This window comes from Lynx canadensis, chromosome A2, assembly GCF_007474595.2.
Source record: "Lynx canadensis isolate LIC74 chromosome A2, mLynCan4.pri.v2, whole genome shotgun sequence".
Classification (NCBI taxonomy): domain Eukaryota; kingdom Metazoa; phylum Chordata; class Mammalia; order Carnivora; family Felidae; genus Lynx; species Lynx canadensis.
The window spans coordinates 127,066,475-127,080,411 of record NC_044304.2 but is presented as its reverse complement, the minus strand read 5'-3'; the positions used below and the strand labels follow the sequence as shown (position 1 = coordinate 127,080,411).

The 13,937-nt window shown below is 40.8% G+C and overlaps 1 protein-coding gene across 3 annotated transcripts in view; it reads left to right on the top strand.

The window, feature by feature from the left end:
* ELMO1 (engulfment and cell motility 1) overlaps positions 1 to 13,937 on the top strand; it is a 530,926-nt gene that overhangs the window by 115,529 nt on the left and 401,460 nt on the right. For all 3 annotated transcript variants that reach the window (XM_030308230.3, XM_030308233.2, XM_030308232.2), the window contains exons 3-4: positions 6,525 to 6,565; positions 7,832 to 7,904. In XM_030308230.3, coding sequence (XP_030164090.1) covers positions 6,525 to 6,565; positions 7,832 to 7,904 — 114 coding nt within the window. The remainder of the gene's footprint in view (positions 1 to 6,524; positions 6,566 to 7,831; positions 7,905 to 13,937) is intronic.

The window sequence follows — 13,937 nt, the reverse complement described above, 5'->3', positions numbered from 1 at the left end:
GCTCTTCATAAATAACATTATGCAGTGTCTTACTCTGTCCTGGGTGCTATCTCAAAGGTTTTTACCTGTGCCATCTCAGTTCATCTTCATGATACTACAGTGTGTGAGGTACTGTGTTTATTTTCAGTAGAGAAAACGGAATCACTGAGAGAAGTCATAAACCTAAGGATTACAAAACCCGGAGTTGCAGAAGTTGGAGTTTAAGCCCAGGAGGTCATTTTCTAAAGATGAGAGCTCATAGTTGAGGGAAGATCTAGAAAGGCAGGGAGTGGATAAAAATTCAGCATTCCCAATGCTTTCCTGGTGTCTGTTAACTTAATGTCACCATATAAGCACTTTCCCCCCTGTGTCATTAAAAACATTTGAAATGAGTGAGGTTTCAGTGAAACCAGGCTCTGTTTTCTGGGCGATGTCCGTTTTGGGACAAGTGTGTGCCTGACAAGTGACTGTCGGAGGCTAGAACTCCAGCCCATAATCCGTAGGTGCTCACAGCATGTGGTCACAACGCTGGGGGTGCTATCAGCCTCCATGGGTCAGTGTCAAGGGAGCAGTGTGTGCACGGACAGATTTAAGAGCCCTGAGGTGAGCCTTTGGGCTGGATGAGTCTTCAGGACAGATGCCTCTGCCAACGGACAGGGACAGGTGGTTAAACAGGAACTGTGCTCATAGGAGGCATGTCAGGGGCAGGGACATGGATGTGGCAGAACTGTGGGGCTCTTTCCAGGGGAAGGAGCCTCAAGACAGGCTGGACGCTGCCTGCCCCTAAACAAACAAGCAGAGATTCCCAAGGATGTTTCTTCTTGGGATTCTCTGATGCCTTAAAAGAACCATGTGGTTTGTGTGAGAGCATAGTTTTTTTTTTTTTTAAGAGATAAAAGGGAGCCAAGAGGAAGATCTGGTTTAGTAAGGAAGAAGATGAAGTGTTAAGCTTTCATGAAGGGGTGGCAGGACATCCACATGGATCTGCCCGAGGGGTTATTGGTATTGCTGGACCAGACCTTAGAAGAGGGTCAGAGTGGGAGGCATGGATTCAGGAATTTATGATACTGGCGTTTCATTAAAGACAAGGGAGAGATAATAAAAAGGAAAGCAAAGACCAACACCCACTTTAACGAATAGAGAGAAGAGAGTGTTGCCAGAGACACAAGATTAAAAATGAATTGCTAGAGAATTTGGCCATTCGCAAAAATGTAGCTGATCTTACGAAAAGTAGATACACAAATCTTTTTGTATAGGAAATTTGCTCTCCTGACTCCGTGTCTTTGATAAATTCCGTTAGATAAGGGAATTCTTTTGGAGAATAAGAGTTAAAGTCAAAAGGGAGGAATAAATCTTAAAAAAACAAAACAAAACAAAAAAAACAAAAAAAGCTACTCCTTGAATATAACTGTTGGCACATGGTACTTTGCCAATCAGATTCATATGGAAATGCATACTTTGACAAATAAAAATATTTCTGCCAGCATTAAAATTTCCCCAGAAAAATATAAAATGAAGAAATACTTTTCTATGCTGCAAGATGACCTCACTGTTGCTAAGGGGAATGAGGAAAAGAGTGTGGTGGTCTGGGGCCACCCCTAACCACCTGCAAGGTGCAATCTGGTAACTGTCTAACCCTCCTGGTTATCCTTAAAAACATTCCTGTTCTTCCCATCTCAGCTCACTGCTGAGGCCAAGAAGATAGTTTTGACCTTCAAAACAAAAAGCTTAAGGAATTTGGTTACTTTTTAAAAAACTTTAAGTAGGCTCCACAACCTGTAAGTTTGAACTCATGACCCTGAGGTTAAGACTTCCACGCTCTATTGACCGAGCCAACCAGGCGCCGCAGTTACGATTTTTTTTTAAGTTACGAAAACATACTTAGGTAGTTAAAATAATTTTGCCTCAATATTCTAAATCCTGATAGATTCAAACAGAGTATAGAATTTTATTTTTAGCTCCTTTAGGCTTTATGAATCAGGAAGAAGAACCAGTTTTTGCCTTTTAGACCTAATTTTCTTTTTCTCCTGAGCCTTTTCTCTCAATGAAGTGAAAGACAAATTGTTCCTCAAGTCTACAGAAAGCAATCAAAGTGTCACCATACTCCCAAGACTTAGAAGACTGGGGAGATAGGCAGAAGCATCGTATGCCGCTTGAGCAAATGTTAACCAAAACATAGGCAGAGCTGGGGCCTTTGGCTTGGAATGTAAGTGGCACAAGGAAACTCACGTCAGACTAAGGGCTTTGTATAGGAAATGAGAAAAGCGGTGACCCCAGACTACTGTTTTCTGTCTGGGTATCTTGTTCAGTCCCAGTTTATGATAGTGCTGCTCACCTGTGTGACCTTGCTAACGGATGGTGATGGTCATTTGACGGGTATCTTTTTTATCACCTGTTGAATTACACTCGTCATCAGCTAGCTCGCTCAATGCTTTTCCAAGCCATGAATCACATAACTCCTTCGAGAGGCATCTGTGCAGGGAGTAGTGACAGCATTCACGTGTCTAACAACTTCTAGCTAACAGCTGCTTAGAGCCACCCAGTGTAGTTTACATGGTAGGAAGGGGGGAGGGGTGTGCTAGTTAATCCAGGCTATTCTTCAAATAGTTTCCTTTATTCAAGGCTTTTTGTTTGTTTGTTTGTTTTTTGACAGAAAGTGAATGTGTGGGTTTTCCATTCAACAGAAATGCATTGAGTCTCCTTTTAGATTCTACTAGCACCTATATACTATGGTAACTAGTACTGAGGGCGGGAGAAGATTAACCCACATGAATTAAGAGGGCTTGTTCTCGAGGGACAAGAAGATAAGACAGAGATACAAAGTTTTGGGGAGTGACTTATTTAATGTGCTAAGTACAGAGAGGGAGTGACTTCTGTCTGTGTGGTTGGGGAGATCAGAGACATCTACTTAAAGGTGGATATTCTGCTTTGAAATGGATATTACTGGTAGTAAGAGTTCATTGTTAGAACTGGAACAGAAAGGAGAGGGACATTCAACAAATGGTATAAAGTGTAAGTATGCAAGTGGGATTCTTTTCTTTTCTTTCCTTTTTTTTTTTTTTTTTTTTTTTTTTTTGGTGAATCATGGACTAATCCAGAAGCATGAATAACATGTACAGCATTAGTAGAAAGTTTGACTGCATGAGCACAGATTGTGGAAGGCCTTGGATGACAAGCTAAGGGATTTATACCATATTGGTGATGGTCACTGGGGATCTACAGAGGATATTGGGGCAAAAAAGAGTGACCTGAGCAAAGTTTGTAGGGAATGTCAGATTTTACCCAATTATGGCTAATGTAGGGATTGGAGAGAAAGAAGCTGGGGATGTGGAGACTTATTTGCAAGGATCTGGTGACAGTGTCCTGAGAGCTCTACAGAGGTAGTAGTAAGGTCTGGAACAGATAAAGGGGAGACAGTTTGTGGAGGCAACAATGATGAGACTCAGTGGAAATGCATATATCACAATATAGAGTAAAGAAAAGGGGAAGGCAAGGATGAATTCTCTACAAATGTATGTGAAAAACTGCCCCATGTAGGCAGTGTAGGAACTAATGGCAGATAGGAATCAGAGTTTGATGTGCCAGTGGAGCATCTGACTGAGGATTTGTGGTGAGTCATCAGTAATGAAGGGGTTGCACTCTGGAGTGGTTGGGGCTAGGGACAAAGAATGAGAGGCAATGGCATTGGGGGGAATATTTGTCTGATAGCAGGAGTTGGGATGGGGAGTGTCTGTATGTTAGGAGAGTAGTTAGGAGGTGGAAGTCATGACGTGCCTTTAACTCCGTTGAGCTGGAGAGTGAAGAAACGAAGGCTGTAGGTGCTTCTGAGCAGAAGCGGTGCAACCAGAGGGAGCCGTCGTGGTGGGGGTGCGGGACCTTTGAGGTCCTGCTGTTGTTGGGGCAGGTTGATGGGTGAGGGTGATGGTTTTTGTTTGTGTATTTAATAAGATTCCTGAAGGAGAGTTAAATGTTGTATCTAGCAAGCTGTCAGAGATGTGCAAGAGAGTATTTGGAGCCAGAACTTTACACTCTGGGCAGTTGAAGTGAATGAGGAACTGACCGATTAAGCAAAAGCGGAAGAGACCAGAACAGAAATGTGGCGTTAGGAAGTTAGAGGCAAAAGAGAAACAATTGAAGGATCTGTTGGCTTTTACTGATGGTGTATTGGTTAACACTGTAGGAGACTGAAGGAAATACCATGAAAGCTCTGGAAAGAGGGTTTCCAAAAGAAGGCAGTAGTAATAGTGTCAAATAAGGTAGATGAATTAAGGGAGAGGAGGACTGTGAAAGTTCACTGGCACTACCTTTGGGTGGTGGGAGCTAATATTTCACTGGAACAGCAAGAAGAATAGAGGAGACAGGTGTGGGGCATGGGCCATAGCATTTATTCTGAGGGGTTAAGGCTGCCTTATGGGTGTGTTATGTTCAGTTAACTGTGATTCCTTTTCATCAGTGATTTAGAGCCTTTGTATAATCTTTGTTAAATCTCTAAGTTCTTCCATGGTTTTTACTCCTTTCATCTATCCAGCCTGAGAATATTCTAGATATAATAGTACCCCATAGACTTCTGTCTGTTCAAATTTGGTTCTGAATCTATGAGTCAGACCTGAAGGAAAATCTAAGAAATTCCTTTATGACACCTCAACTAGGAAATCTAATTCTGGGAGCTATTGTGTTAGATGTCTTCTCCTACCTCAGTAGCAATGCTTTCTTGGTCTGATCTGTTGTTTCAATGTAATTCAAGGCTAACATTCAGTCTTGTTATTTAGATTTCAGTTTTGAGGGTGTAAAAAGTAAGATTAGGAGGCTAGGAGTGATAAGTCTTCATAAAATACAGATAGCCTGGAGAAGGCTCTGGCAGTTGGAAGTGCAAAATCCTCATCTAATGGGCATAGTTTTACTCCTAAAATTCCTTTGTCCTTTGGATGTGAGAACATCATTGCCCCTCCACTCAAAGCTAAAGCCATAAACAGTGGATAAGTTCTTGTGAAGCCATTGGCTTGTATAACATGTAACTTCTTTGGAGAACCCAATCTCCATTTCTCATCTTATTAGAAAGGAGACCAACTCAGGATGTCGGGATAACCCAGCAGCTTTCCACTCCTCAATGATTTCTAGGTTCCCCTTCTTCCCACTGGATTTTTAGTTTAGTCAGACATTCTTTTGAACACATGGTGGTGGACTCAGTCATAGAGACTAGATCTCTGGTGGGCAGGAGTTCATTGGAGGAACACTGTGGACTGAGCTGGAGTCAACTTTTAGCTAGGGCTGGAAGCCCTTAGAAGGGACTGTGAACAGTGGTCAGAATTCACTAATTTGTCAGAGCAGACTTGGTAACATCATGTCTCAGGGCTATTCTGTGACATGAGAGAGTAATAAGCCAAAATCCTAACACTTAACCCTTTTTTGATTTTTCTGCTCTTTGTGTTAGTTCTCATTTATTTCTTATGGCAGCCCTGAGGAATGGGTAGGTCCTATGCCCGTTCTACAGATAAATTAGTTGAGGTTCAGCAAATTAAGGGAATTATATAGGTTATACTGCAGACCAGTTAAGGAGCTAGAATTTGAATTGGTTCTGCTTGATTCAGTATTCATTTCCCCATAACACATTGCCCTTCAGAGGGACAGAAGCAGAACATGTTTATATGTAGACAGCTTTTTATATGTTTGTATCTGAAAAATCCAAGACCATGTGTTGTATTTCTTTGATTTTTCTGCCCCCTTTATTTCTTGCCTGTGATTTGTTCTTTCAGTTGACATGCTACTGCCCACCCCAGACAGAGATAGATGGGGCGTCTGTTTTCGTCCAAAGTAGAGAGGTTTCAACATCACTGGGTGAGCTGTGTGTGTCTCTCTCTTTGCTGCATTCCTTCTCTCTGGGGGCAGGCGGAGCGGAACACAGCTGTGGCTGTTAGGCCTGGAGCACAGCTGTAGTCAGCCGGCCAGTTGACACCATGGCACATGGTGTCATGGTCTCATTACTCAAGTGTGTCCAGCTCAAGCTGCTGCATGATTGGCATTTGTCAGGGCCACGGTTAGGAGAAGAATTCTATGCACTTTGTAGGAACAATTTCGCAATGCCTCCTATTCCATTTGCCACACGTTCTCATAAAAATGTCCTGAATCCAAGCTTGTTTGCGTAACACCACACTGCTGGTTGCCTGCTTCGTGTACTGATCCTGAGGAATTCTGGTTATCGTTTGACCTTGGGGCTCTCATTGCCTGTGAGGTCGTTGAACAGAGCTCTGTGTTCATCTTGATTTTAACGCAGCTACATTAAATATGATGCATGTTTTGTTCAACTAATAATGTTAAGAATAGAAAAAGGGACCACAAGGATAGTAAATCATTAATATATCGGGTGGTGACAGCTGGTAGATTACACCTTGAGAAAAACACCAGACTCATTGACAACAACCAAGAATAGCAAATGGAAGTTCTCCTTACTTAGATATCTTTTTATTAGGCTCCTTTTCTTCTTCTTTTTTTAATTTAAAATGATGAAATGAAACTAACAGCATTTCCTTTTTTTTGCTATTTTGCAGAAAAAACCACTGTCTGCAATAATAAAGGAAGTCTGTGATGGGTAAGTGTTACTTAGGATACGTGTGAGTTGCTTCAGTCCACAAACTGGAATCTAATGATATATTCCTGAGCAAGTATTATTGCCCTATTATTATTATTTTTAGTTATAACATTATTTATAAGTCACTACCTGACCTCCGCAAAGACATCAAGAATCACTGTACGATTTACATGCCCTCTTACACCAAAAATTTTCTGTTGTTCCTCAAAGAGCAGAAAGTGTGAAATGGCTGGTGTGTGCACATTGGGGCCGGTTTTATTTATTTTGAAAAGTTGTGGTTCATTTATCCTACTCAGCAGGGAGCAGTCTGAAGTTCCTGAGGTTAAATACACACCTCATCTGGTATAAATTGAGAGGACCATTCAGGCTCCCATAGAAGACGAAAGAATTTAAAGGACAAGTCAGTGTGTGGTTTTGCTGCCCCATGGAACTTGACAGTGTTACAGCTTTCCTACCTCTCTTTGGCTGGCCTTAACAATCCAAAGGGAAAGCATGTATAGAATTGCATGAGGTTTTTCTGCTCCAAAGCAGAATTATGAAGACAGTGTTACTTGGAGTTTATTTAAGACCTGGGATACTTGATTGGAATGTTTCCATATGCAGCAAGCATAGTGATTAGGGATTGCAGAACAGAGACCATTGGAATATAACAATTATCAAAAATTTAAATTTTTTTTTTCAACGTTTATTTTATTTTTGGGACAGAGAGAGACAGAGCATGAACGGGGGAGGGGCAGAGAGAGAGGGAGACACAGAATCGGAAACAGGCTCCAGGCTCTGAGCCATCAGCCCAGAGCCTGACGCGGGGCTCGAACTCACGGACCGCGAGATCGTGACCTGGCTGAAGTCGGACGCTTAACCGACTGCGCCACCCAGGCGCCCCCAATTATCAAAAATTTAAATTGCATTCATTTCTTCTGTGTTCCTCTTTCTGCTCCAGTCCTTCAAAATGGGGGAGGAATATAACATTGTATTTAAACACCCCTGCCTCAAAGCCATGAAAATGAAATGCTTCAAGGTGAGCCACATTCCATCCACTAGGTGTGCAATAGGACCACGATGATCTACAGAGGAAATGATTGGTCAGGGCGATGCAAGGTGGGCTAATGTCATTCCAGTGTTAGGAAGCTCACTGGGGGGTGTGTTGGGTACTGGCCAAATTCCAAGTGTAGGGTGCTTCATCCTTCTAATAATCTGTCACAGTGTAAAAGTGACAATGACCCAGTTTTTTTGTTTTTCTGATCAGTTTATGCTTATATTTTTAAGGTGGTCCCTTGCCAACCATGAGTACTTTGCACTGCAGCACGCCGATAGTTCCAACTTCTATATCACAGAAAAGGTAGGTCAACCACATTATTTAATCTGGGACACTTCTATTTAAAAAAATTAAAATATGACTGATATTTCCTGTGTTCAGGACTAGACTAGACCTGCTGATCTAAATTTTAAACCTCTATCATCTGTAAAAATAGAGTGTGCAGAGCAAAGACTGCTACTTTAGTATGAACAAGGCAATAGTTAGCGTCTTCAGGAGTGAAGAACAGATGTTTCTGCATCACGTTTTAGCAACTACATTTGCCTTCTAACTGTGCATATACTAGTCATTCTTATTCCTTGGTTACAGCATTTATTTGATGTTTAATGACTCCTTTGTCAGACTGCTTTTTTTTTTAAGAACAATCTCTTAAGTCCTGTTTAAAGTAGTGGAAACGATGATAAGAAACCTTTTCAAAGGCGGCATTGTGTAGACACTGAGTATTCTGTGGCTCAGGGAACCTTGCATTCTTCGTGGGGGATTTTTTTTTTTTTTTTTAACTCTTTAAGAAGCTTGGAGGAGAAGGAGGGAGTGGTGAGGACTAACGTGGTTGTGGCAGCAAGTAAAAGCAATGTCTCCGAGAGATCCCTGACAGGAGAAGGGAAAACTAATATTTATTCAACACCTACTGTGTGCCAAGGAACTGGGCTAGGCACATTTACATCCGTTTGTGCGTTTCTTCCTCAAGACTAACCTGTGTTGGAAACAGTATTGGCTTTGGTTCACAGATAAGAAACTGAACCATGAAAGTCCAATGGCTTGGCCAATATCTCACGAGTAGTAAATGATACAATCAAAAAACAAGTTTAGGTTTTTGTGCTTCAATCACTTTGCCTTTTGGGAATTTCTAGAAGAGCTTAGTGTTTAGTTAGTTTAGTTTTATGAAGAATTCACTGAAATACATAGAGTCAATATTGTCCTCATGGAACTTTATAACCTTGTGGACTTGGTGGGGAGGAAAGGCTCAAGCCCCCTGAACAGTTTTCATGACAACAAGGTAGTCAGTTCTGGGACAGAAGTGAATACAAAGTGCTCTTAGAGGAGGGGGTTATTGGGTGACCTCAGGCTCCAGACTTTGTTCCTCCCAATCAGCAGTCCCTGGAGCGACCATCAGTTTACCTGTGAATCAAGTGGTTGTGTAAGGTGGAGGCTGTAACGAGGGTCCTGCAGTTACCGTGAGGGCTTGCTGTCCCCAGAGGAGTGTGTGTGTATGGGGGTTGGGGGCAATTGGATGGCAATTGGATGGCAATTCAGTCCAGCCCAGTAGGAGTATAGCCACAGACTTGGGAATGCTTCTCAGAAATTGCTTTGTTCTTCCCAGATGGACACTGGAATTTTCATAACTGATCATGTTTTTCTCTTCCTACTAATTGACAGAAAGCTGAGAGTCAACAAGTGGACTAGATTTCCTGGCCTGTGTTATATTTAATTTTACTTGTTCCTTTGATGTGTTCTACAAACACTTAGTTTCCTGTCTTTATTTTCCCTTAGCTTCATTTTCTTACTATTTTTCATTGATTCTTTACTGATTTATATAATATGCATGCTCTTCTTTGTGAGGTAAAGAGGGTATAAATAAGTAAGTTAAATGTTAGCAGTTAAACATACTGCTGTGGATATCTTTAAGCAGAATACGGTCTCATTTCAACTCGGTTCACCTTTTCAAGATAACTAAAATATTACAACTTTTAGGGTATTATCAGAAAAGATTGGATGGTTTCCTACTATTTGGAGCATAATACGAAAAAGTGTAAAAAGTATTGAGTGATATAATTATAGGGCGATAGAAGTTATAATGGATTTTTCAAATATCACCAATTAGTGGGCAGTGCTATCAGTTTTGTTGGTTGCAACAGCATAAAAAATGAGAGTAGAATAGATCACAGCACTTCACCTGTGTTGTTTGTAAATCCTTGTGTCGTACACACACATATACAAGACGTGTGTATTGTGCTGGTTTTTTTTACCTTGGGTTGTGGTAAACCACAGCCCAAAGTCACGGAATCACAATATCCCTGCATTTGGTTAATCTGTATTGGCTTGTGTCCCCTGGTGGCTGTCCTGTAACCTGTCATCAATTGGCAGGAGACCTCAGTGTACTGTAGATGACTAGGATGAGATTCTCAGACTGTAGAACATTCTCATTGCAAGGAGAACCTTTTAGAAATGGACATTTTCAGATCCCACCCCTAGAGACTCAGATTGAGCTGGCCTTGGATATGGCCTAGGATTTTGCAGTTTAAGAGCCTCCATGGAATTCTAATGGAAACCCTAGGACCACCTGGGGGGATATAGCTCTGGGGCTGTTTTTTGGTACCAGTACTGTGTGTACCACAGAAGTTATGCACTAAGTTTGACTTAGAAGTGTGTGTGCAGCCAATTCTTGGAATAATTTAAAAATTCATAAAATATTTATGCTTTTGTTCTAATGAAAATTAATGTATACACAGAAAATTCAAACTACTCAGAACAGTGGGAAAATTATTAAAATAAAAAAAATTAATGTTTTATTTATTTTGGAGAGAGAGAGAGAGAGAGAGAGAGAGAGGGAGGGAGAGGCAGGCAGGCAAAGTACAAGTGGGCAGGGGCCCAGAGAGAGGGAGACACAGAACCCAAGCAGGCTCCAGGCTCTGAGCTGTCAGCACAGAGCCCAACGCTGGGCTTGAACTCATGAACCGTGAGATCATGACCTGAGCTAAAGTTGGACGCTTAACCAACTGAGCCACCCAGGCACCCTGGGAAAATTGTTATTTTATCAGGCATCTTAGTTGTTTTTTAGAAAATCTTGTGTTGCCTGAGAACATTGTTAATGTTGAGTTTGAAAGGGACCGCCACCTATGTTTGTCATCCAGTCTGTCTGTCTTCAGGGGGCAGTAGCAGAGATTATTCTTTTATTAAGAGTTTAGGGAACGAGAAGACTCATCTTCCCAATCATCGCTCTTTGTTTGTAAATAGAATGTCATCACTCTTCCTCCTGCAGCTGTTAGTGGGCACAGCTGTGTGTGCATGTGATACAGAACTCACATGTCATGCACAGGGCAGGAGAGACCTTGGATCCTGGGTCACAGGGGCAAACCTGGGCTGCCTTCAGTCTGCTGTTAGGTTAGTGCAAATACTCCTATACATAGAGCCCATTTTCCATTTTAGCCTCATTTTGGTTACTTACAGCCCAGTGAGTTGTTAGGTAATATTTGCATTACCATGGTAACCGGTGACTAATTTTTGAAACTTGTACATGTTCTTCTTAGTTACTGATTTTCCCTTGCATATGAGGTGGTCTCCCCCCCTCTGCCAGAGATAAAATATCACCTGTAATTTGAAAGAAGAAAAATTCTCCAGGCTCGACAAGCTAATGCATTTTGTGACTGATGGACGGATGCTTGTAATTCTCTTCTAATATCCTCAGGAAGGCACCTCCCCTACTTTTCTCATGTTATCCAAGTGCATTTTTCCAAAATAGTCTCATTTGCTTATTGGGCCATTAACTTTGGTTTTTCAGTGGGAGAGAATATTATGTTGTTGAGCAGTTTTCAGCAAAAGCATAACATAGAAATCCTTACAGAAAGTTAAGGTTTAGCTACTCACAAGCTCAAATTCTGCCCTAGAAATTTTTATATGTCAGGATGATGTCCGAATGAGAGAGAGAGAGAGAGAGAGAGAGAGAGAGACAGAGGCAGGAAAAAATAAAAAATAAAAAGTGAATTGTGTATCTTTTTTCAGCTTTATTGGGGTGTAATTGACAAAATTGTAAGATCTTTAAAGTACATGGTGATTTGACATATGTATACACTGTGTAAGGATTCTCCCCATCTAATTAATTAACACATCTTTCACCTCATGTGCTTATTTATTTATTTGGTGGGAACATTTAAGTTCTGTTAGCAAATTCAAGTTATATAACACAGCATTATCGACTGTAGTCATCATATTTTGAATTAGATCTTTAGACCTTGTTCGTCTTATAGCTGAAAGTTTGTGTTGTTTTACCAGTCTCTCCCTATGTTCCCTGTCTCCTATCCAGCCCCGGAAACCACTTTTCCACTCTCTGTTTCTATGAGCTGGACTTAAGTGATACCATGGAGTATCAGTCTTTCTCTGTGTGATTTATCTTACTTAGCATAATGCCCTCAAGGTCCATCCATGTCCTTGCTAATGGCAAGATTTCCTCCTTTCTCATGGCTGAATAATATTCCACTGTGTATATGCCACATATTCTTTTATCCATTCATCCATTGGCAAACACTAAGGTTGTTTCTACACCATAGCTGTTGTGAATAATGTGGCAATGAACATGGGAGTGCAGATATCCCTTTGATAGCCTATTTTCATTTCCTTTGGATAAATATTCAAAAGTGGGGCTGTTAGTTAATATGATAGTTTTATTTCTGAAGAGTTGAGGAACCTCCATGCAGGTTTCCTTATTGGCTGTACCAATTTACATTCCCACCAACAGTGTGTGAAGGTTCCGTTTTCTCCACATCCTGGCCAACACTTGTATATTTATTTGATGATAGCCATTCTAACTGGTGTGAAGTGATATCTCATTGTGGTTTTGATTTGCATTTCCCTGATAATGAATGATGTTGAGTACCTTTTCATGTACTTATTGGCCATCTGTGTGTCTTTGGGAAAATGTTCATTCAGTTTCTCTGCCCATTTTTAAGTGGGATTGTTTGTTTGTTTATTTGTTTTTGCCATTGAGTTGTGTGAGTTCTTTATATATTTTGGGTATTAACCCCTTAACAGATGCAGGATTTGCAATTATTTTCTCCTTTTCCATGGGTGGCCTTTTCATTTTGTTGACAGTTTCCTTTACTATGAAGAAGATTTTTAGTTAGACATATCCTACTTGTTTATTTTTGTGAATTGTGTGTTTAAGTATTCTGGTGGAATTTGTCTTCCAAAAATTTTTTATATGGAGAGACTGCTAATAAGCATTCTAGCTCATTATCCTCATTTCAGTCTGATGATGTGTGTATTATTGTCTCCATTTTACAATGAGGAAGGTGAGACCGAGAGAGAGGTTAAACAACAGGTTGTATAGGTCATGCAGATGGGCAGTGGTTAAGCTGAGTCTTGGACCTGGGTGGGTCTTTCTTCAAAGCTTTCTAGGCCATCTCCTGGAAACATTCTGTCCCCCCTGCCCAGGTCCCAATATGTTTATGATTCTTTTCTGTGGACCCCAGACCACTGATCCTGATGGTAATTGCCTCACGAAAATACATACAGGAAGTTACAGCCAGCTTCTTGTGAGCATTTGTTACCAGCTTCAGTCTGTGGCTTCCTTATTCCCTAAAAGGATAACTTGGAGGAAGTTGTAACAAGTAGTGTTCCACTCCCTAGAAATTAGCAAAGTACAGCTGACCCTTGAACAACAGGGGTTTGACCAACCCTGGTTCAGTTATACATAGATTTTTTTCAATAAATATAGTACAGTACTGTAAATGTTTTTTCTTTATGATTTTCTTAATACCATTTTCTTTTCCCTAGCTTACTTCCTTGTAAGAACACAGTATATAATACATATAACATACACAATATGTGTTTCTCAGCTGTTTATGTTGTTGGTAAGGCTTCCAGTCAACAGTGAGCCATTGATAGTACAGTTTTGAGGGAGTCAAAAGTTATATGTGGATTTTTGACTGAGTTGGACGTCAGTGCCTCTGACTCCTATGCTGTTCACAGGTCAACTGTACATTTTTATTTGGATTGTATGGATTATATAATTGTGCAAGGTAGTATTATTGTACTAATACTGTTCTTTTTAGGAAAGTTGCTTTGTCATCCTTAAACCTAAGCATTAAGAGAGAACAGGGCATAGTGAAGGATGCCTTTGGTAGACTGTATGTTCCACTGTTAACCCCCTACTAAGACCTGTTTCAGAATGTCTGAAGTATAGTGATATACCTTGGTAGGATCTTATTTAGATTAATTCTTATTTTGTAGGAAGAGAGATGGCCAAGCCTCATCTGGGCTCTCTTAGCCAAGCTGGCTGCAGTAACCTTTGGGAAGGAAATGGGGTCATTTGTGGGGCATCCCTTTTTATGCCATTCTCAC